Source organism: Penicillium arizonense (genome assembly GCF_001773325.1).
Source record: "Penicillium arizonense strain CBS 141311 chromosome Unknown PENARI_contig011, whole genome shotgun sequence".
Taxonomy (NCBI): domain Eukaryota; kingdom Fungi; phylum Ascomycota; class Eurotiomycetes; order Eurotiales; family Aspergillaceae; genus Penicillium; species Penicillium arizonense.
In genome coordinates, this window is record NW_019173288.1 from 855,494 (window position 1) to 877,142 (window position 21,649).

A 21,649-nucleotide genomic window follows, 5' to 3' on the forward strand; every position below is an offset into this window, starting at 1 on the left:
GAGGTACAGTACTAAAAGAGAAGGGGGTTGGGTAACGCCAAAGATACGACTTTACGGCTAGTTGTTTCCGAACCAATTAGAAGATGTCTCACCAAAGTGTCACGTGCCAAAATACAGTACATGCACTGTACTGTCACAGTAAACCGCGACCCACCCGTGGATGCGACCCCATCGTACTGTTCCGATCCCTCAAGGAACCTCCAGGGCGCATAAACGAAAGCTTCTAGTTGGAGTTTCCCTGTTTATCATAGTCAGCCTTTCCCGCTAAAAACTTTCGCCATGTCGCGCCCAGTCATTGCTATCGCAGGACTCGCCTGTGAAACTTCCAGTTTCTCCCCAGCACGGACCCTGGCCGAGGCCTTTCATCCTCGTCGTGGCAAAGAAATAATCGACAAGTATTCCTTTCTTCACGCCGGAACTCCTCTTGCAGATGCTGCACAATGGAAAGGTATACTTATCGGTCATGCGCTTCCCGGAGGCGTTGTGGTACAAGCTGGTTTCGAACAATTATGTAGTGAAATCATTGCGCGCCTGACGGAATTGGTCGCCTCAACAACCATTGATGGACTGTGGTTTGATATTCATGGCGCAATGTGTGTTGAGGGCATGGACGATGCTGAAGCTGAGCTTCTCCGCCGCATCCGGGTCGTCATTGGCCCTGATGTTTTGGTATCGGCATCGATGGACCTACATGGAAATGTGTCTCGCGAATTAGCACATCAAACGGACCTGATAACATGCTATCGCATGGCACCTCATGAAGATGCTTGGAAAACAAAAGAGCGCGCTTGCTGGAACCTTGTTAGTGTACTGGAATCGCGCACTGACAGCTTGAAGCGGCCATTGAAAGCCTGGATCCCAATTCCAATTCTTCTACCTGGAGAGCAGACATCGACCCGCATCGAGCCAGCAAAAAGCCTTTACGCTCTGTTACCTGAAGCGGAAGCCATGGAGGATATTTTAGATGCCGCGATATGGGTTGGTTATGCTTGGGCCGATGAACCGCGCAATCACGCCGTGGTCATTGTTACTGGATGGGTTGAAGATGTCGTAGCTGCGGAAGCTAAGAGACTCGCATCCTTCTTCTGGGAATCACGCAAAGAGTTTCACTTTGTGGCGCCAAGCGGCTCTCTTCAAAGCTCTATCGACAAGGCACTGGCATCCTCAGCAAGACCATTCTTCATTTCAGACTCAGGGGACAACCCAACGGCCGGTGGAGCAGGGGACGTGACTTGGAGCCTGAATCAGTTGCTAGGCAGAGCCGAATTCCGCCAGGAAGGCGGCCCGACTGCGATCTATGCAAGTATGCCGGGACCAGAGGCACTGGCCATCATAACAATGGCCGGAGTGGGTGCGACGGTGACCATCACCGCGGGTGCTTTAGTTGATAATATTCACTCAGGACCTGTTACAATGACAGGGAAAGTTCATTCAATCAAGTACGGAGATATCCACGCTGAGATTGAGGCCGTCATGCAAGTTGGAAGTATGTATGTGATCTTGACCCGACGTCGGAAACCATATCATCTCGAGAAGGATTTTCTCGAACTCGATTTGAAGCCTCGATTATCAGATATCGTTATAGTGAAGATTGGGTACCTTGAACCAGAATTGTTCGAAATGGCAGCAGACTGGATCCTTGCTCTTACTCCGGGTGGTGTCGATCAGGATCTACCGCGCCTTGGGCATCATCGCATTTGCCGCCCCATGTGGCCATTTGACAAAGAGTTCTCCCACACTCCTGACCTCAGTGCGCAAATTATACCGTTCTCAAACCAGCCACTGACGTAGGATCTTGACAGTGTCGAGTCATACTGTACCTAATGCATAACCCCCGGATGGTTCACAGTTGACATGAGTGTTTCGATATTGGCCACAGACCATCCAGTTCGAGCGCCCCAATGATGCATACTCTTGATGATCACAGTAGTTTTATGTTGATCTTGGAGAGCCTGTTGCCACGTGTATGCTGTGGGATTAGTTTGCTATAATAAATTTTATATGACCTACAAAAGGGTAGGGTTCCAAAGGAATTTAATGCAAACTGCTTCAGGCTCACTCGATATTCAGTTGCCCTAGCTCCCAGATCCAGTATCAAGGAAGTGATGTACTGTATGTTACATGGTTGAGCTAGTTTTGTCTTTTGGCTTCGCCAGCAAGAGGGTTATTGTCGCAATCTGATAATACTACCAGCCAGCCACTGTCAAAAAGCCAGCGAGATAATGGCCGACGTTCCCAAAGGGACGGACCGCAGTAAGTTGTTTAAGTTCCACAGTGTGTAAAAATGCTAAACGTGAATACGCAGTATAAAAAAAGACTTTAAGCTGGTCCTCTAGACAAGTCTACAATGATTTTGAATAGTTTGATGTGATTGTCGAGTAGACTTGTATAGAAGTACGGCCGTGTAGACAGGTTACTGACCCCTAATAAACTATAGCATCTACTTCCACCTCGACAAGCATATCCTTGTTGATGAATCCACCGTTGACCACAATCATGGTCGCGGCTGCCCCTACAACACCCTCTTTTCCTTGGTTCTGCTTGCCTAATATCTCACGAAACCCTTCGCCGACCGCCGCGCAATGTTCGTGACAACCGACAAACATTTTGACACGAACTATATCTTCCACACCCTTACCTCCTAGACCTTGGATCGCATTGATACTTTCTTGGAGTGCAGTGCAGGTTTGTTGTTTGGCGTCACCCGGGAAGAGTATTTTCGGTGCGTTGGCTGGAGAAAGAGGGTCGACAGAGGTGGTTCCGGAAACAAATATATGATTGCCATGACGGATGGCTCGATAGTATCCAATTTGCTCTTCGTATGGGGAAAGCGTAGCAAAGCAGCGTTTTGTTGGTCTGGAAGCCATTGCTAAGGGAGCTGGTTGCGACTTAGAAAATATGTACACTTTGAAAAGAAATTGACACAAGAACATACAAAGCAGTTGTCCCTAGGCAATATTTCAAAAGTGATTGAATCCGTGATGTGCAAGTTTTGACGTGGGGCTGTGCCGATAAATATACAAATGAGTCATGGTTTTGCGACGTCTGTAGCTTTGGAATGCCCCAAGTCAGCTGATGAGAGAGCACCGAGTCTATTTTTTTCCATATGGAATTATAATCAAATTAACAGGGTCCTATGCGCACTGCTAAACCAAGACACTGTCAATGCTTCACTTCCTTATGAGAGAGAAACTGTTAACATCTTAAAGCTGTGTAAAGGGTTTCGTCTTATCTCACTGCTTTCAAACTAGCAGGTGATAAAAATCTTGTCGAAGGTCCAGGTCTAAGTCGCTCTTCCTTAGGTTCACCGAAAACGTCTTGTTAGGGGAACCATTTCATCGTACTTTTGTTATATCGAATGTGAAGAGCCAACCGATTTATTTGCGTCATTTTAATAACAGACTGTGGGGGTGAAAAGGTAATGTTATTGCCTGACATGAGACCTGTGTTCATCATTGTGGCAAGCCCGTGCTGCAGAAGACGCTAATCTGCAGGAGAACTATGCGGGTCGCTTCATTTAGCTGTTTGAACCTGACACATCGTATTTTTGTGTGACCTGGTTTGAGGGTTCGTGCCGCTAGCCCCGGCGGAATGTAAGTTTGGTGATCCGCTGCTAGGAATTGGCCGTGTACCTTTTGTCAGCGGCATTCGCTGGCTACTATTGGACAGGAATTACATATCCGAACCCGGGTACACCAATTATGTGGGGCGTTGCAGATGAAGCAGAAGGCAGAAGGCAGAAGGCAGAAGGCAGAAGGCAGAGCATTAGTTTTGTCCTTGCCTCTAAGATCTCCATTGTGCCTAAGGGTTTAAATCTTAAACGTTAAGTGCCGAAAAGGCAATTCAACAACCTGATTTAACCCTCTACCTACTCGTTGTATAGCCATCCATGATAAGAAAATAGTGAGGAAACCTAAACTGGGACAGTATGGGACATGAGAACACAGTTGCAAAGGGAACTAGCAATAAGGTGACATATATGGTATTATGTCTTCCATATATACTTCGGTATCTCTATCCCGGCGAACATTTTAATCAAGGAATATACCTATTTAACTGCAGTTCACTAATGCTATTTGACTGTTTCCTATCCCCGGAGACAAAGTAAGAGACACATGTTTTTGCATTAACTCGGCACCAGAACAACGTATTACAATGATTATATGAACCAGCTCCTCTGCGGTTCTCCTACGAAGATCAAACTTACATATTTTTTCAGGGCAGAGCTTGACTTAACATAGACTACTAACAGATTTAGAGAACACATTAAACCTTAGTCAATAATCTACCTGCTTTTGGGCCCCTGATGAGACGGTAGCAATTCAAATGTGAACAGCAAACGTTCAGGTCCAATACAAGATAATAATTACCGCGTCGAGGGGAAGAAAAAAGAAATAAGTAGTAAGTGACCAAAGCTTATTCTCGCAGGCCGATATGCGACTTAAATCGACGAGCTGCATAATAAAGGACGGAGAAGCGCCCCCAGTGTTTGCCATTCGCGTTCCACACGGGCCCATGACAATCCAATGCAGGTGCGGCTAGACCGGGATTACGAATCTTACAGAAACATCAAGTATTTTACCGGTGCTGTGGAATCTGAGGGAGAGTATTTCACCTGCTGTTTTTGCTTGAAAATACAAGCAAAAATCCAAGGTGAACAGGGAGAAAGGTGATAGGGGGGAGGGTGTGTGGTGGTGGGCAACGTAAGGTTAGCCAGGTGCATAACGGGTTGAAGCATCGTCTTCCGCGCGGAGGGGTTGTACTTTTTCGCATCCAATCAGCACAGCTTAGACGGGAAAAAGTCGAGTGCGGGGCCAGGGTCAACGCTCATGTCTTCTGTATTAAATAAACTCCCGATCCCTGACCCTTTTTCTTTTTTGCAACCCTCATTCGCAATGGAGGCCATCGCTGTAGATCCGGACTTGTATGCTCGAGATAGTGCTTACAGTCCCGATGACTGGCAATCGTGAGTGAAAAGAGAGAGAAGGGAGAGAGGGAGAAAAGGGGCTCACGCGTCATTAGGGAGACCACGTCGATCGGTTCTTCGATTTATCGCGGGTTGATAGACAACGGAAGGCGGTAAGTACCACAAGGCGGTGAGGCTTCGTCTGCTAACAAGTGTATAGATATCAGTCGCTCTCAGATAAAGAATATCTGTATGTGATCCCATCGAAAATGATGGATCATGGAATGCAACTGATTTCCTTGCAGTATTCCATCTGATGAACAACAATTTGAGACCTATGAAGCCGGGTATGCTCACTAATCCTTGCCTGGCAATTTGGCCACTAACCACCGTAGACATCTCGTGGATCTCATTTTGGACTCGGATCGAGAAAATCCCTTGTTCCGCTCGCCGATTGGAGCAGACCGAGAGAAGGTCTTGCAGATTCTCGACATCGGGACCGGCAAGGGAACCTGGGCAATGTAAGTTGAAGATCCGTTTGCAACTCAATCAAAACTAATGCTTTCAAGTGATGTCGCTGATATGTTCCCTAATGCAACCGTGAGGGGAGTGGACCTTTTCCCACCACCTGTCACTTGGATGCCACCAAATTGTGTGATCGAAGTCGACGACATTCTGGAAGAATGGACCTGGCGCGAGAAATTTGATCTGATCCATATGCGGAATATGCTGGGGTCATTTGACCAGCGCGAATGGGACCGGGTATACCAGCAGTGCTTTGAGTGAGTGTCAGTCTGGCAGTGTTAGCTGTCTTGTCTAACAGTTTGATAGCAAAATGGCACCTGGCGGGTGGATCGAGCAAGTAGAGGCCGGCCCGTTTGTTTCAAGTGATGACGGGAGTCTACCCGCTGACAGCAACTTGGCTCATTGGGGTCCACTCATGGAAGTGTGCGGTGCACGCGCTGGACGTCCCTGTGATATTGTCATGACCATGGGGGATAGTATTAAGAAAGCGGGATTCGTGGACGTCCACGAAAAGGTTTACAAATGGCCTCTTGGCCCATGGCCGCGGGATCAGAAATTCAAAGAGGCGGGCATGGTCAACATTCAGCACTGGATGTCGGGCATAGAGGGATGGTGTATGTGGCTACTGACGAAATACGGCGAGCCTGAGCCGTGGACGAAAGACCAGGTTCATGTCTTTTGCGCTAAAATGCGCACTGAATTGAAAAACCCTCATTATCACACATATCACAAGACGTAAGTCTCGATTGGCCCTGTCATTCTTGAACCACACCACTGACAAGCATCGCAGGCGAAGAGTGTGGGCCCGAAAGCCCTTTCCTGGCGAAGTCCCGCTCGAGGCGATCAAGCCTAGGTCAACAAAATCCGCTGGCGGCGGTTCCAGCTCTGGCTCAGCGAAGGTTAAGTTTTGAATCCAGTGCTGTGCTCTAGTATTCTATCTACCCTTGAATCGTGGATCAACCTTGAACCTCGGAAGGTGTTTCTATGCTTACAAGCTCCTGTCAAGAATCTTGTCTAAGTTTTGTGTGTACATACCAGCCAGCCACGACTAGGATCTATTCAATATACATGTCTAAATCAGAAATCATTGCCGTGTGCTACTCAATCTGCAAAATAGATACAATTTCTAGGTGACATCAGTGGGTAAACTATGTAGTCTTTTAGTATCCATAGGAAAACATCCTCAGCACCTTGCTGACAGCGTCCATCTGGGCAATTGTAATATTTAGTCCAGCTTCGAAGGAGCTATTGGGAGAGACACAGAAATATGGATATCAATAGAATGTCATACCATGAAACAAAATAAAAAGCCTACACAGAAGTAGCTCCAAAGGGCCACGCAGATCATCAATGCTCTCATTCACTGTCTTGGCGCCTGAGTTCAAAAGCGCGCAGGATATTCGGGCCTTGGTGTCCAATTAATGAAAGAGGGAATTTGTATCGGCCCTTTGATTCCACCGAAAGCTGGACCTCTTCTTCTGTGGCCCAGTCAAACGCGTGATGCTCTGTTTCCGCCAGTTGGACCGGAATGGCGAGTGGTGATAGCTGCTGTCCTAGCGAGTTCCGCGCTTCATGAACTTCAACAATGAAGGAGTATTTGGCGATCCGCATCTTGCCTCCGCTTCGGCGATGATGCTCCCAGCAATCGACCGCGACCAGCTCAACTACGCGGGTCACATGCAACCCGCTCTCTTCCAGTACCTCCCGCACAACTCCGTCTAGCAGTGTCTCATCGCATTGGGGCTCAGATGCGCCCCCGGGACCCTCCCAGCAACCAGGCATGGAGTCTGTGAGTGCACGTTGAAGAAGAAGGACGCGGGCGCCGGAGAAAATGTAGGCACCCACCCCGAACGCGTCAAATTCGGGACGGGCATCTGCAAAGTCCCCAAATGGAATCGTGAAATATTTGAGGTGAGGGGCAACAGAATACGACATGGTGAGGAGAGAAGTGCGGGAGAAGAGAGGAAGAAAGTGGAGGGCAGTGGAAGAGAATGGTTTTATGCAGATACGAGCTCATGTGAACATTCCCCTGGTCGAGTCATGCGATAGAAAACACCAGTCATTTCACATGGTACCGTTTTCTGTAACTCTTCGACTGGGAATATAACGGGGCAATCCAAGCGCTGCCATTTTGGTTCAGCTGAAGTTCCCGATGCCCCGTCTTGAGCTACGATCGCAACAGAGCCTCATCTTTAATTTGCATATGAGAACGAGAGCGAAAAATATCCCCAGTAAATGACACCAAACGATGCGAAATCAACTAACTCGTAGTGAAAGTGAAAAGATTTTGTCTATTTTTGAGTCTATATGTGTCTGGTGCAGAATGTCCTGTGGGTCTCAGCTGTCCCAATACTCTATAATAGCAATCATAGAGGGGTCGCAAAGGAGTAGCTGAATGATTGGAGGTATTCGTGGACAAATTTGCAATGTGACTTGCTCGCTCGGCCGTGTGGGATTCTAGGCCCTAGTTGAAGACAACAGTCTTGTGTCCGTTCAAGATCACACGGCGCTCAGTGACGTACTTCACTGCAGCGGCAAGGACGTTGCTTTCCACGTTACTGCCAGCATGGGTCAGCTCCTTGGGGCTCATGCCGTGGTTGACCCGAACAACATTTTGCTCGATGATGGGACCTTCGTCTAGGTCGCTTGTGACGAAGTGAGCGGTGGCACCAATGATCTTGACACCGCGGTCGTAGGCCTGATGGTAGGGCTTGGCGCCCTTGAAGGAGGGCAGGAAGCTGTGGTGGATGTTGATGATGCGTCCGGACATGGCAGCGCACAGCGTAGGGGACAACACCTGCATATACCGGGCCAGCACGATCAAATCGATGTTTTGCTCGCGCACTAGCTCCAGGATCTGGGATTCCTGCTGGGCCTTGGTGTCCGCGGTAACGGGGAGATGGTGGAAGGGAACGTTGTATGTGGCGGCGAGGGTAGCGAAATCGGGATGGTTGGACACGATCAGAGGCACCTCGATGCTCAACTGACCGGTTGATTGGCGGAAAAGCAGATCGTTCAGGCAGTGGCCGATCTTGGAGACCATGATCAGCACGCGGGGCTTTTTCATGGTGGGGTTGATTTCGAAGTCGAGGGAGAACGACTGCGCAGTGGGCTCAAATGCAGTGCGCAATTTCTCAAGTTCAGGAAATTCATCGCTAGTGGCTGCGAATTGGGTGCGCATGAAGAAGCGCTGCGAGGCTGGGTCACCGAATTGCGACGAGTCGATGATGTTGAGGTTGCGCTCCACGAGGAATGCAGTCACGGCGTGGACAATACCGGGGCGGTCGGGACCGGAGATGGTGAGGATGAAGCCGGGAGCCATGTTGAATCAAAGAACGCGACGGTGTTGAATCCGCAAAGTTGAGAGAGAGAAAGACAAGATGTCTCCAGGGCAGCAACCTCGAGGCATTTTTGAGCGATGACTCATCCGGGATCGGCGCAGGTCCACCCGACTCTATTTATCTTTCATCTTCATCTTATCTCTTCTGCTTTGCTTGGTTCTTCTTCTGTACTTACGTCTTAATCCCAGCGTCTTCCTCACGGCGTCTCAGGTGCAGACAATGCCACTCGGTCACCTGATTGCCTCCCTGCCACTAGTCGGTGCGACTTTCAGCCACTTGCCACCGTTGACCCTGTGATGCGACTATAGGTCTGCCCTCGGCATTTACCCATGGTACCCGACTGTCAAATTAATACCCCTGACCACGCTAATGCACTCCCACATGAGCCAGTGCACACAATGCAAATTACCGACTGGAACGCGGACTGCCCCGCCATCAATGTCCCGTAGAAATTGGGGCAGTTACTACCTGGTCACGGATCTGAGAGATTTGCCTAATGCGGATCTGCTAACATGTCTCATACCTTGGTCGCAAGCTGAACAACTTCTTGGCCCCTCCCAAGCAGGCAGGCTGACGATTTAGCCGCTACTACGTGTCGAACTAATTAGGCTGCTAATCTGGTTGATTGTGGGCTGACTTACCTAGCGTCAGAATAGCGACCAAGAGTGCTGACACTCATCTTGCCAGTGCCGAGGCCGAGGGTGTCCTTGCAAAAAATGAGTTCAACCTACTCCAGCACTCGTTCGCGGGGTCTGGGGAACTCCCTCCGTGTCCCCGGAGCGCTCAAAACATGTCTCCATTGGGAAATTTGACAATATTTCGTCGTGCGGTCATCCGGACCGTAACCCCGTGATATGAGTCTCAATTAGTGAGATTGGTACGGTAGCTAGCCCTCAATGGAATATAAAAAGCTCATCTATCCGTTTCACACTTACATTCCCACCATATATCTCAACCTTGCAAGATTACAACGCAGTCGACAACATCTCGGGACATCATGGCATCTGCTCTCTCCTTCAAGATCTACAAGAATGCCATTCTGTTCGCTGCCTTCTTTGGCACTGGAAAGGCGCAGCAGGTCGGCACCAACACCGCTGAAGTCCATCCATCCTTAACCTGGCAGAAGTGCACTAGCGGAGGCAGCTGTACTTCACAAAGCGGCAAAGTTGTCATCGACTCGAATTGGCGTTGGCTTCATACTACCAGCGGCTACACCAACTGTTACACCGGCAATACCTGGGATACTTCACTCTGTCCTGACGATGTGACTTGCGCCACCAATTGCGCCCTCGACGGCGCTGACTACTCGGGCACTTACGGTGTTACCACTAGCGGTAGTTCGTTGCGGCTTAACTTTGTCACCCAGGCGTCTCAAAAGAACATTGGCTCTCGTCTCTACTTGATGGAGGACGATAGTACTTACGAAATGTTCCAGCTGTTGAACCAAGAGTTCACGTTCGATGTCGATGTATCCAACCTCCCTTGTGGTCTGAACGGTGCCCTCTACTTTGTGGCCATGGATTCCGATGGCGGTATGTCGAAGTTCCCAGCCAACAAAGCCGGGGCGAAATACGGTACTGGTTATTGTGACTCCCAGTGCCCACGCGATCTCAAGTTCATCAACGGGGCGGCCAACGTGGAAGGATGGGTACCGTCTTCGAATGATGTCAACGCTGGCACTGGCAAGTACGGCTCTTGCTGCGCCGAGATGGACATTTGGGAAGCCAACTCCATCTCAAATGCTGTCACGCCCCATCCCTGCGACACCCCGACTCTGGTCAAATGCGAAGGTAATGCCTGTGGTGGCACTTACAGCAATGACCGTTATAGTGGTACTTGCGATCCCGATGGGTGTGATTTCAACCCGTACAGAATGGGTAACCAGTCTTTCTACGGCCCGAGCAAGATTGTCGACACCACTTCTCCCTTCACGGTAGTCACTCAATTCATCACCAGCGATGGAACCTCCTCAGGCACCCTCTCAGAAATCAAGCGCCTCTATGTGCAGAATGGAAAAGTCATTTCTCAGTCCTCGTCTACCGTCAGCGGTGTGACCGGAAACTCCATCACTGAATCCTTCTGCTCTGCCCAGAAGAAAGCATTTGGCGATACCGACGTTTTCAGCAAACACGGAGGTCTCGCGGGCATGAGCGCTGGACTTGCCGAGGGCATGGTTCTTGTGATGAGTCTGTGGGATGACCATGCCGCCGACATGCTCTGGCTTGACAGCACCTACCCAACTACTGCCTCATCCACCACTCCAGGTGCTGCTCGTGGTTCTTGTGACATCTCCTCTGGCAAGCCTACCGACGTGGAGGCGAATAACGCAAACTCATATGTCATCTACTCAAATATCAAGGTCGGTCCTATCGGCTCGACCTACAACTCGGGTAGCTCCGGTTCCGGAACCACTACCACTTCGAAGACCACCAGTACCACCACTAAGACGACTAGCACAACCACCACGGCGGGATCAAGCACCACTGGAGCTGCTCATTTTGCTCAGTGTGGTGGAAGTGGGTGGACCGGCGCGACTACCTGCGCCAGCCCTTACACCTGCCAGAAGCAGAACGACTGGTATTCCCAGTGCTTGTAGACGGTAGATTTGAGGCCGGTGATCATAGGGGAAAGACAGAAGAACGGAACGCGTTTTGGAAAGAATATGCTACGTACGCTCTTTGGTAGATTGTTGATTTCAGTTTGTCGATCATATGACTTTTATTGCTTCAGTGAATTGAATCCGTATTTGCCCTTTCAAGTATTAAATTGGCTCTAAGAACTTACTCGAATGGCTTGCGATAATTCATTTCTCCAATTATACGATACTTATCTCCTTTGTCTTGACACCTGCAGATTTACAGAAAATACATTTGTTTATCTAAGCTTCATATAACGTTACCCGAATTTCCCAATCCTTTGTAGGGCCTAAGCGCTAATGCGAAAACTATGTACCCGTGCGCCTTCTGCAGAACATTGCTCATGGGGTACCCGGGATCCCTAGAGCCAACAGACGCCTGTGGCACCGCCCTAGCTCACACTGAAGAAGATATTTAGAAGCCGCCATGCGGAGAGTACTCCGACTAGACAAGCCACATCATTTGAGCTTTCTGCACACTAAACACGCCCTCATTCCCGGAACCCCACTGACGTACACGGGCGTTAGTTTCATGCAGAACATGTGCGTGACCGTTTAGTCTGCAAAGGATATCCCTCTCGGGAATGTAAGCTGCACATGGCAGTTTCCAGGGGGCACATAAAAATGATATTGAGACTCACCAAGAAAAATCATATAGAAAATGCGGACAGCTTAGGCTCTAGATCAACCTCAGATCTCCTACACCCACGTATCTGTCTTGAAAGCCACCAATATGTACCTCATAGTATTGGAAATACAGCACTTCAGTCTTGCCCGGTTTCTATTTAATATGGCCATCGGGACAATCGTACGATCGCTTTGATTTAGCTTCTAAGTTGCTAACCAGGCTTTTCCCCTCGTTTCCATTTCTGCACGTACGCACGGTTCACGCCAGCGCCTAGAGTGGCGCCCTCCTTCACACGTAACTAATCTCCGATTCTTCAGCCACCAGGGGCTTCAGATGCCGTGCCTAAATTGGAGTTCGCTTGTTCCCTTTCTCCTTCTGTATTTTTGTATCCCGGCGATTCATTTTGCGGCTCTAGGACCTTCTCAATAGGACTTCCCTGCGGCAGACGGCCCGAGCAGGCCGCGCGCACGGGGATGTGAAGATCATCTTTGGGGTATCATTCCCTACGCGGAGTCCTTTTTGACCCTATCACACTAAGCGATTGGCTTGTCTTGCAAAAACGCGGTTGCAAATACTGGCTACCGTCTTTCCCGTTGGTGTGTACCAGAAAGTTGATATAAACTCGCTGGAGTTGTCGATTTTCTACGATTTGCTACAATCAAAATCCAACCTTCTACACAAAATGCGCTTTACATCTTTGTTCGCTACGCTTAACATGGCTAGCCTGGTGCTCGCAGCACCTGGGCAATCTTTGTTTACAAGGGCTTCATCTTTCCTCTGTGAGTAGTATATATGTCTGGCAAAAGCACAATTTAATGTTGTCTTGTACAGGGTTTGGCTCTAATGAATCTGGGGCAGAATTCGGAAACCAAAACATCCCAGGTGTATTGGGAAAGGATTATATATGGCCATCCACGTCAGCAATCCAGACTTTGCGTAGCGCTGGAATGAATATCTTTCGCGTACCTTTTGCTATGGAAAGATTAGTGCCGGGAACATTGACCTCTAGTATGGATGCAACATACCTTTCAGATTTGAAAAACGTATGTAAATCTTCGTGGTGCGCAAAGAGGGAGTTCCGTCATGCTAATTTAAGGCAAATATAACAGACGGTCAACTATATAACCTCCACTGGTGCCTATGCCGTTGTTGATCCACACAATTTTGGGCGCTAGTAAGTTGTCATAAATACTGAACCTTGAAGCTCTTATTTATAGAACTATTTGCAGCTATGGTAACATCATCACATCCACAACTGATTTTGGGGCATTTTGGAAGACGTTGGCAACAGAATTTGCGTTGAATGAGAAAGTCATTTTCGACACAAGTAATTGGACCTTCCCCTAATGATAACAATTCCGCTGACCTGTCAGACAACGAATTCAATTCGGAGGATCAAACACTCGTCCTACAGCTCAATCAGGCTGCCATCAACGCCATTCGAGCTGCCGGCGCCACCTCACAGTACATTTTTGTGGAGGGTAACTCTTGGAGTGGAGCGTGGACATGGCCCACTGTCAATGACAATATGAAGGATTTGACAGACCCGCAAAACAAGATTATCTATGAGATGCACCAATATCTCGACTCCGATGGCTCCGGCACCTCAGAAACATGCGTCAGCTCAACTATTGGCCAAGAGCGTGTTGTGGCTGCCACTCAATGGCTCAAAGACAATGGCAAAAGGGCCTTCCTTGGAGAATTTGCTGGAGGCGCTAATACCGTCTGCCAAAGTGCCGTGACTGGAATGCTTGATTACCTACAAGCAAACAGTGATGTCTGGCTTGGCGCAACCTGGTGGGCTGCTGGCCCTTGGTGGGGAAATTACATTTACAGCTTTGAGCCTCCATCGGGACCTGCCTATGTCTATTACATGGATATTTTCAAGAAATACTTCCCTGGGTCGACTAGTGGGGGCGTCACTACTGCTACCACTACCACAGGTCCAACAACAACAACCAAGGCCACAAGTACGACCACGATCACGACCACAACCACGGCATCTGGATCCACGTCGACAGCGCAGCACTACTCTCAATGTGGTGGCATTGGATGGAATGGGGCTATATCATGTGTCAGCCCTTACACATGTAAGAAGCAGAACGACTACTACTCGCAGTGTCTATAAGCCTCGCAAAGATACGGATAGTTGGACCGTGGTACTGTTTGCCTTTGGGCTCTCTCGTGACGAGTTTCTTTGATTGACGCGTACTTCATTTTCCGGACAATTCAATTCATAGCACTTGACCTATGACAAGACGCTCATTTAGTTTGGTGTAGTCAAGTCACATTCTACTAAGCGTAGCCATGATGTTGTCATAGCTTTTTGTGATTTGTAAATAGCACCAACTACCAACCAACATTTCAACACCATTAACGATATGACTCAATGGCTCCGCTAGTAACTGAACAACACTCGCCAGATCAGAAGGCCCAACAAGCTGGCTGTGTGCGAAGCCACTTGCACGTATAAACTGACCATAGCGGGTTGACCAATGCGAATTGACTACTCTTGATGTACTAGTACATCGAGGAGCAGGAAACGGGTAGCAAGTAGCAAATATTGGTGCATAATTAATTCAATCTTCGTCTGCCTAGAAACAGAGCGAACCGTATTTAGAACAAAAGCATGAGTGAACCAGAATATAAAGGAAAGAAAGCACAAGATGATATGCAGAGCTTGAACATGAATAGTTTCAACTCTCGGCTGTGGTCAAGTCCAAAATAAACAAGCTGGTGACAGGTAGTTGAGATTGGCACTAGCTGCAATTCAAAAGCAAATGGTAAGCTCGTACTATGGCAGGTTACACATAGTCATCCGAGCCCAGCATCCGTTCAGATTCCCTCAAGTTCAGCACAAGTTATACGTCTTTTATACCTTAGCATTAAGCCCTTACCTTAAGCTAGAAAGCGGGTAGTCCTTAAGTACATTCTTAATCTGTCGAGTATTTAGCTTAATATCTAATAGTAGGTTAAGCTCTTCACTTAAGAATTGTTCTATATCTAAATCATAAGAGAACCAGGACTATATCTAGCGTCTCGATTTGGAATCGAGCTCGGATACTGGATAGACAGGTGGATGCGAGACTCGCAAGTAGAGTTAATGTTTTCCGCGTAATTAGTGACTAAGAACAGAATTAGTTTTGCGTCTCATATAACGTTACCTAGAGCATCCAACTTTAAGAGCTGAAGTCAGAGCTTACAAAACTCTTTTTTCAACCTTGATGTGCTTACTATTCTTACATTGGCATGGGCAAGAAAGATAGTATTTGCGTCAAACTTCTTTATATTTGTGACATGAACTACTCAAGGGCTATAAAAATTTTATAATTTCAGAGTATCAAGCAATGATTAACACATACAGATATTAGGAGACAACGCTTACTGATGGTAAGATAAAACTTATGAAAATACTACACAATTTGGATTCCAGTAATCATTGAAACATAGTGCCATCATGTCCCTTTTCCTAGACGTATCACGGAATGTTCAAGGTAGTATGCATCCGACTTGTCGAGTGTGGAGGTGATTGACTGAACCCCATATCACAGACTATGACTGCGATGAGAGAAGCCTGCCACATGGGTCAGTCGACAGCTTCGTTTAACTGATTATACCAAAGCTTACCAGAGACATATCAAAATCCGCAGCCACTAGGACCTCCATCACCAACCGAGAAGGCAATATCCCCCCACTTGAATTATACATAATTGTCGGTACGGATCTGTTCCGTTCCATGCTTTCGCGTATGTCCACGACTTTGATGCCGGCCACTCTCACCTCATATACCCGGTAGACAGGCGAGACGCGGTGCACCACAATATGGACTATCTTATCGTCCTCGTTCTTAGTGTCGCGCGCGACCACATTGCGAAAATTCATCTCAATGGTGGTATTTATCAAGCCCTTGAATCGGATATCCACCAGATCTGCTTCTTTGCTCCCCGGCAATCGAACCCGCCACGGTCGCCTATATTTCAAGCCCGGCGACCAGACTTTCTGCATTTCGAATAAAGGAAGGCCGGAAGAATCGCGAAATTCACGTGTACACTTTTCGTTATATCTTTTCCCCGTCGCAGTGATTAAAGTCGAGTCATCGTTGTCATATCGAATACAATACTCATTTATTGAACGCGAGTCGTATTTCGGTTCGATCCAGAGTAGTCGTTCAAACTCGGTGATGTGTTCTGGTCGGATACCCATAGGATACGGGGGGTCCTGAACGGATTTATTCCCCATACTCCCTTTGGCACCCATATTTGTTGCTTAGTAGGGATCGAGATTCACTATTTGGGGAACATGCAAGCTAAGTACTTGTCGTGGAGTGGCCACGGTAGAATGGAAAATGGAGACGAACAATGACGTTATGAGTTTTTGGAGGTGATGACATATGTACTCGTATCGTAACTTACCTTGTATTGAAGCACATGAACCCAAGCAATATGAGGTAATTTACCGACCTAGACAGTTCCCCGCACAAGCCACGGTATATTATAACAAGCCACAGCCTCAATACTTCAAATTCCGTAGAGGTAAAGTTGAAAACATTTGTTTCAGCCATGAAGCATTTCCCTGTTTGTGTATCTGGTCAGCTTGGAACACTGATGAATTTGATCTGACCAACATGTGTATAATAGCACGTGGAAGTCCTGCGTAGCTAGCTCGACGCGATCCGGTAAATTATAAGGCATTCTGTTAGACGGTCAGCGAGATCAGAGAAGTCCAATCGATTACGCCGGTGCAGTGATGTCGATCGTACGAAGGAATCAGATGGGGCCATGCAAAAGAGGGAGAGCGGTAATTTATGGTAGCGAATTGATCAATATTCCCAGAAGCCCAAAAGTATACGTATTTTCGAATTTATACAACGCCATGTAAAGTTCCCGAAGCTGTGGTTTGGCATAATATACTGTGGCTGAGCGGGCACATATACTGGGTCGGTAAATGGCATAAATGACTTTACCGTGGGATCTCGTCACTGTCCCGAAAAAGACACAAAAAAATTACCAAACAGCTGGTCATCACTTGAACAGACAACCTAACGTTTGTGGCAGGCCTAGCACTGTATTACGTTCCCTAATCCTTGGACAAGCTTGGAGGATGAAACTTAGCATACCAAGAAGGTGAACTGAAAAGCAGATTTGAACAGAAGTCCCCAACTGGAAAAACATTGCACAAGACCCGACCCATTCCAGCTTGGAGATTGATATCGAGAGCACATTTGGTTTATTAAGCACAATGATAACGTGCATGAAGAGCTCTACTACTACATTGAATACATAAATGCTAGGCACCATTGGTTGAATCCAGTGCCGTATTCAGTCAGCTGTTTTGAGAACCAGAAAGGCTACAGATTGACTTCACAAATACTATGTAACACCGCGTGTTCTGATATTCTTCTATATTCAGCAAGATGAGCCAAGGATGCGCAGGACGCGGCCCGGGGGCTGCATCGATAAGGCCCCGATGAAATGCTTATAGGCCCGCGCTGGGCTTCCTAAGCTTGCACATGGGCGGATGGATTCATTTACCGGCTCATGGGCCGTGCCTTAATACTTTCAGTTTTGCGGAACCTGGTTTGTATGATCCTGGAGCCGATGTGGCCGCCTCTGGGATTAAATGAAGCGCCTCCAACGTTAGTAAACTTTCAAGCAATGGGGAAAACTCAGGGGAATTTTCATATTCAGTGATTCACCCCTTTCTTTCACAGCCTCATCGACTCTAGAAATGTAGGCTAGTTTCGGGAACTCTGCTGCTTCTGGAATATCAAGGCGTTGCGAAAGCTTAACTGCGTATCCCCTACTTGATGGAAGTGCATCTGGGATGGATGTTAGGATTATACAATGACTACAGTAACTGTAGAAATTCTCGTAGGGCTCCCAAGAGGTGTTTATCCAAGGTTTATTCAACCTTCAGATTGATGGGCAATATCCATGTATTGTACCACACCTCATTCAAAAGCTTAACTCTTTCTCCTACTCTCTCTCCCATTCCTCTTTTTCCCCCCTCTTCCCTTTGCGATCAGTTTCAAGGCTTCGTCACTGGCTGTCCGCCCTTATGGGTCTCTTAGACCGCTATAGTTGCACACCGACAATGTTGAGACACGAGAGATGGATCATATAAAGCTTATCCAGATTCGACTATTTAATTATTTGTTCTATCTTATACTTCGCTGAAGAGGTTGCCGAAGAGCAAATCCCTGTATTTCGGCGCCGTGCGCTCCCGAGCTCGTTTACCCCAGATAAGCAGCCCGATAGGCATAATAGTCATAGCCAGCGAGATTATTGCGGCACAAATGAAAGTATTTTGGATGCCAAACGAGCTGATCCAGGGTGTGTAGATGGACATGATTAGGACGGAGAGGCCGTTCCGAATGAAGACAACCCAAACGAGAACATCCCCGAGGATCTGCAAATGTTTTGTCAGTTTGTCAGTTGTACCACTGTTGACAGCCTCACTCACCTCTGGGTAACAGTCGGTGAGGTAGGTCAACGCGATATCGCCGGTCACGGAGAACCCGAATCCAAAGATGGCATATCTCACCGCGAGAACGACCCACGGTAGAGTCTAATGCAAGTTAATCAGCATTCGCTTTCAATGAATAGAAGGTACGGAGATCTTACCCGCAATAGACCCAAACCAAAGGTCAAGACCCCTGCAGTAGCCACACGAGACCCCGGTAATCCCATCCACAAACGCATCTCAGGTTCAAATATACTACCATTCCGCCGAGCTAGCCACAAAATTGACTGGTCATTGAGTGTGGCACCGACGATCGCACCGAGGATGGCTCCTATCAATGCGGATATCATGAAGAGTCCCAGTGAGGATGAATTGACCGAGTATGGTGGGTTCAGCATAAAATAGGAAGCAGCAGAGCTTATAACAGCGAACCAGGCGAGTAGTAACCCGTATGTGATGGCCGCGTAGGCAACAGTAGGAAATGTAAAAAGTATCTTGGAAAGGAAGGTAGAAGCGATACCGGATGGACTCATCGGATTTGTGATGATTGCTGGCGCTTGGAAAGGGGGTTGGGTCGAGGGACGATTGACTCGGCCTCCGGGCTGGGATAATTGGTCACTTGGTCGAGATGTTCATGTGAGGCGTTCTGTGGCTTAGATTCTTCGGTCTTATTGTGTGGCTCTTCTGGTGTTCGGGCAGCCCTGTTTGGGATATACTTGGTTTCCTCGAAGAAGAAGCAAACCAGGAAGAGATTGACTGCCAGGAAGGTGGTCGTCCACCGCCACCTCCACCCCCGGTTAGCAACGATAAACCCGGCATCTACGGGGCCTCCGAATGCTCATAGGCTCTGTGACAACAAAACGATCCCATTGAATCGAGCGTGCTGATGAACAAGAAGAGATGCACGATAGTAATCATGACAATAGTCTCACTGGTGGCTCCGCGAATACATGATAATAAGTTGACCGCAATAAGCTCTCTACCAGAATGATGAGACGCTGACCAAATAGCGGCGATTAGTTGAATCAACGGACTCAACATATGCTTGCAAATTTCCCACTCGCCAATCCCATACTTCTCTGGGCTTCTCTTCACGCCTCGTCTACTGCCATCGATGATGAGAGTTCCTAGTCGATACGTCGAATCAATCTGCATGCGCTCTTTAGCATGTATGAATCTGGGTATCACCGGGGATATCGCGAACCTCTCCACAAGGAAGAGGTTATCAAATTGGCTTCCACGAGCTATCGGGTCGGGCTGGAGATCTATTCTTCGGGGATCAAATACTCTATCAATCGTATGCTAGCTTTGAAAAGAAAACTGCTTGCTGTTCATCCCATTCGTGCATAAATATGGACGCCGCGCGCTGTATGATGGCGACCCTGTGAGATAGACTTATACTCGGAAGAAGCCCTTTAGTGTGTGCTGTGCTTTGATACTCATTCCCAATTTTATTTTCTGGCAAACTTTTGGCTTTCCGATGTCTCAATTGATTGGCTTTAATACAAATAGTCAAGCATTTCAAGGTTAATTACATCGAGCATTATCAAGAATGGCCCCGATTCCGAGAGCTCGTCTCTTCAGATAGCGTGACATCCTTAGTGACCACGATGCCATCCTTCCCACTCTCTAACGAATGATCTCCACTACCAGTAGTATCAACGACAATATGCTGCTGGCTCTCACCCGTCGAATCACGCCGCGACTTGCCCAAACCCAACGATGACAGCTCATACGGATGTCTGTTATATATATCTCCACCCTGACTCCTCGAAGACGTAAAAAGACTGCCCCGCTTTGGCGTCTGGCTAATACCGTTCGAGCTGCCCTTATACGAGAACCAGCGCGAACTGCTGATCAGCGGCTTGATTCCTGGGGCGCAGACTGTTATCACGGAGACGAGGGCTTCTCGGGAGGCCCAGCCGAGGGCGGTGGCTAGTTCGGAGATGTCGTGCACGGAGTAGTAGGCGCGGAGGAAGGCGGCTATCATGACAAATATTCCGGATGAAAAGAGGAGGCAGAGGAGGAGCTTTTGGGAGACTGGGATGCGGGCTGCTATGACGAGGGGGATGGGAACGGTTAAGACAGCTATGTCCGTTCTGTCCCAACAGTTAGCTCATAGATCCACCGTCGGCTAAGAGAGTCTGCACTGACATGATGCTGAGGGCCTCGATGATGATGTAGTTCAACGGGCGTATAGTACAATTATCTGTCAAGGGGTTTAGTAACCACATAATTGATCGGGAGAGTTTGATCTCACCTCCAGCATATGGTTTGATTTGCCAGCTTTTGTGTACTGGCTCGCAAATGAAAATATGGACGAACAGCGACGCGATGAACGTGCAGACACAAAAGGCTCCAACTACCAAGGTCAAACGGTGTTGCCACAAACCCATTCTGTAATTTATTAGCATAGGGCTTGAATAGCTTCCAGGACTCTAGGGACGCACGTCAATCTGTGATAGAGAAACATCAAGACTCCTTTGAATGACCACACCATGAAAACATAAGAGATCCAGGCAACAAATGCATCGATGGAACCGGTTCGTAGAGCTGCGACTTGACTGTCGGGTACCTCCATAGCCGTTTTTTCGTTGAGACCAATGTTCGATCCATATACATCTGCCTTGAGGTTAATATAGAATAAAGTAAAATACAGAGGAAAACATACCTGTACAGAGATAAAGGAAGACGGTGTGCATTGTCCAAAATATCTTTTCAAAATAAGCACAGTCTCCTTAGTTCGGAGGCAAAGAAGACCGACCGTAGCGAATCCTAGACAAAGATCATCCCAGTAGAACTTGCCCTTTCCAACTTTCCACCGCGCGTAAATGCGAATTGCGATAATGACCAACCCTATAGCCCATTCTGCGAACAACTCTGCAGCAACATTGTAAGCCATATTAGCGGTAAATTGTTCTATTTCTCCGGCACTGGCTCAAGGAACAAATAATCTAGAAGGGAAAAGGCAGAATCATCCTTTTGGCAAGGCTGAAACTAAGCTGCTTCTTAAGTAGACAATCTCAATTCAAACCACAAAGTGCAGAGTATAAAGCGAGCCCCTCGCGAAGTAAGTAACCATGGAATCCTCCAAACGCTCTTTTTGCGCTAGCGGTCGACTCCCAAACTCAAAATCTGGATCATCGGGAATA

At 47.8% G+C, this 21,649-nt stretch overlaps 9 protein-coding genes across 9 annotated transcripts, besides 2 other annotated features; 4 read left to right on the forward strand and 5 right to left on the reverse strand.

Annotated features, from left to right (window-relative positions):
- Positions 1 to 279: 279 nt before the first annotated feature.
- PENARI_c011G06498 (M81 family metallopeptidase) lies at positions 280 to 1,791 on the forward strand (the record flags this gene model as incomplete). The annotated part of the gene is made up of 1 exon (XM_022632630.1): positions 280 to 1,791. The coding sequence occupies one exon, from the start codon at positions 280 to 282 to the stop codon at positions 1,789 to 1,791; it is 1,512 nt and encodes a 503-aa protein (XP_022487613.1).
- Positions 1,792 to 2,423: 632 nt separating this feature from the next.
- Positions 2,424 to 2,867, reverse strand: PENARI_c011G08657 (YjgH family protein; the record flags this gene model as incomplete). Its single annotated transcript, XM_022632685.1, has 1 exon — positions 2,424 to 2,867. The coding sequence occupies one exon, from the start codon at positions 2,865 to 2,867 to the stop codon at positions 2,424 to 2,426; it is 444 nt and encodes a 147-aa protein (XP_022487557.1).
- A 2,028-nt stretch (positions 2,868 to 4,895) lies between these two features.
- Positions 4,896 to 6,342, forward strand: PENARI_c011G02488 (class I SAM-dependent methyltransferase; the record flags this gene model as incomplete). Its single annotated transcript, XM_022632526.1, has 8 exons — positions 4,896 to 4,966; positions 5,023 to 5,079; positions 5,127 to 5,156; positions 5,212 to 5,253; positions 5,302 to 5,427; positions 5,476 to 5,688; positions 5,738 to 6,166; positions 6,222 to 6,342. 8 exons carry the CDS (start codon positions 4,896 to 4,898, stop codon positions 6,340 to 6,342), a joined length of 1,089 nt encoding a protein of 362 aa, XP_022487525.1.
- Positions 6,343 to 6,787: 445 nt separating this feature from the next.
- On the reverse strand, positions 6,788 to 7,366 carry PENARI_c011G04041 (NUDIX hydrolase; the record flags this gene model as incomplete). The annotated part of the gene is made up of 1 exon (XM_022632564.1): positions 6,788 to 7,366. One exon carries the CDS (start codon positions 7,364 to 7,366, stop codon positions 6,788 to 6,790), a length of 579 nt encoding a protein of 192 aa, XP_022487558.1.
- Positions 7,367 to 7,895: 529 nt separating this feature from the next.
- Positions 7,896 to 8,753, reverse strand: PENARI_c011G09941 (formyltetrahydrofolate deformylase; the record flags this gene model as incomplete). Its single annotated transcript, XM_022632717.1, has 1 exon — positions 7,896 to 8,753. One exon carries the CDS (start codon positions 8,751 to 8,753, stop codon positions 7,896 to 7,898), a length of 858 nt encoding a protein of 285 aa, XP_022487406.1.
- A 597-nt stretch (positions 8,754 to 9,350) lies between these two features.
- Positions 9,351 to 9,357: a sequence feature (Short protein (PENARI_c011G06348, OGE51960.1) was converted to a misc_feature.).
- Positions 9,358 to 9,413: 56 nt separating this feature from the next.
- Positions 9,414 to 9,451: a sequence feature (Short protein (PENARI_c011G06348, OGE51960.1) was converted to a misc_feature.).
- Positions 9,452 to 9,769: 318 nt separating this feature from the next.
- On the forward strand, positions 9,770 to 11,368 carry cbhB (putative 1,4-beta-D-glucan-cellobiohydrolyase; the record flags this gene model as incomplete). Its single annotated transcript, XM_022632703.1, has 1 exon — positions 9,770 to 11,368. One exon carries the CDS (start codon positions 9,770 to 9,772, stop codon positions 11,366 to 11,368), a length of 1,599 nt encoding a protein of 532 aa, XP_022487591.1.
- Positions 11,369 to 12,750: 1,382 nt separating this feature from the next.
- Positions 12,751 to 14,163, forward strand: egl2 (putative endoglucanase; the record flags this gene model as incomplete). Its single annotated transcript, XM_022632751.1, has 5 exons — positions 12,751 to 12,814; positions 13,023 to 13,078; positions 13,145 to 13,209; positions 13,265 to 13,362; positions 13,409 to 14,163. 5 exons carry the CDS (start codon positions 12,751 to 12,753, stop codon positions 14,161 to 14,163), a joined length of 1,038 nt encoding a protein of 345 aa, XP_022487434.1.
- A 4,034-nt stretch (positions 14,164 to 18,197) lies between these two features.
- PENARI_c011G01041 (uncharacterized protein) lies at positions 18,198 to 19,030 on the reverse strand (the record flags this gene model as incomplete). Its single annotated transcript, XM_022632489.1, has 3 exons — positions 18,198 to 18,443; positions 18,498 to 18,602; positions 18,659 to 19,030. The coding sequence occupies 3 exons, from the start codon at positions 19,028 to 19,030 to the stop codon at positions 18,198 to 18,200; spliced, it is 723 nt and encodes a 240-aa protein (XP_022487375.1).
- Positions 19,031 to 20,043: 1,013 nt separating this feature from the next.
- PENARI_c011G07663 (uncharacterized protein) lies at positions 20,044 to 21,399 on the reverse strand (the record flags this gene model as incomplete). Its single annotated transcript, XM_022632658.1, has 5 exons — positions 20,044 to 20,596; positions 20,652 to 20,706; positions 20,758 to 20,894; positions 20,948 to 21,123; positions 21,169 to 21,399. The coding sequence occupies 5 exons, from the start codon at positions 21,397 to 21,399 to the stop codon at positions 20,044 to 20,046; spliced, it is 1,152 nt and encodes a 383-aa protein (XP_022487617.1).
- Positions 21,400 to 21,649: the final 250 nt, after the last annotated feature.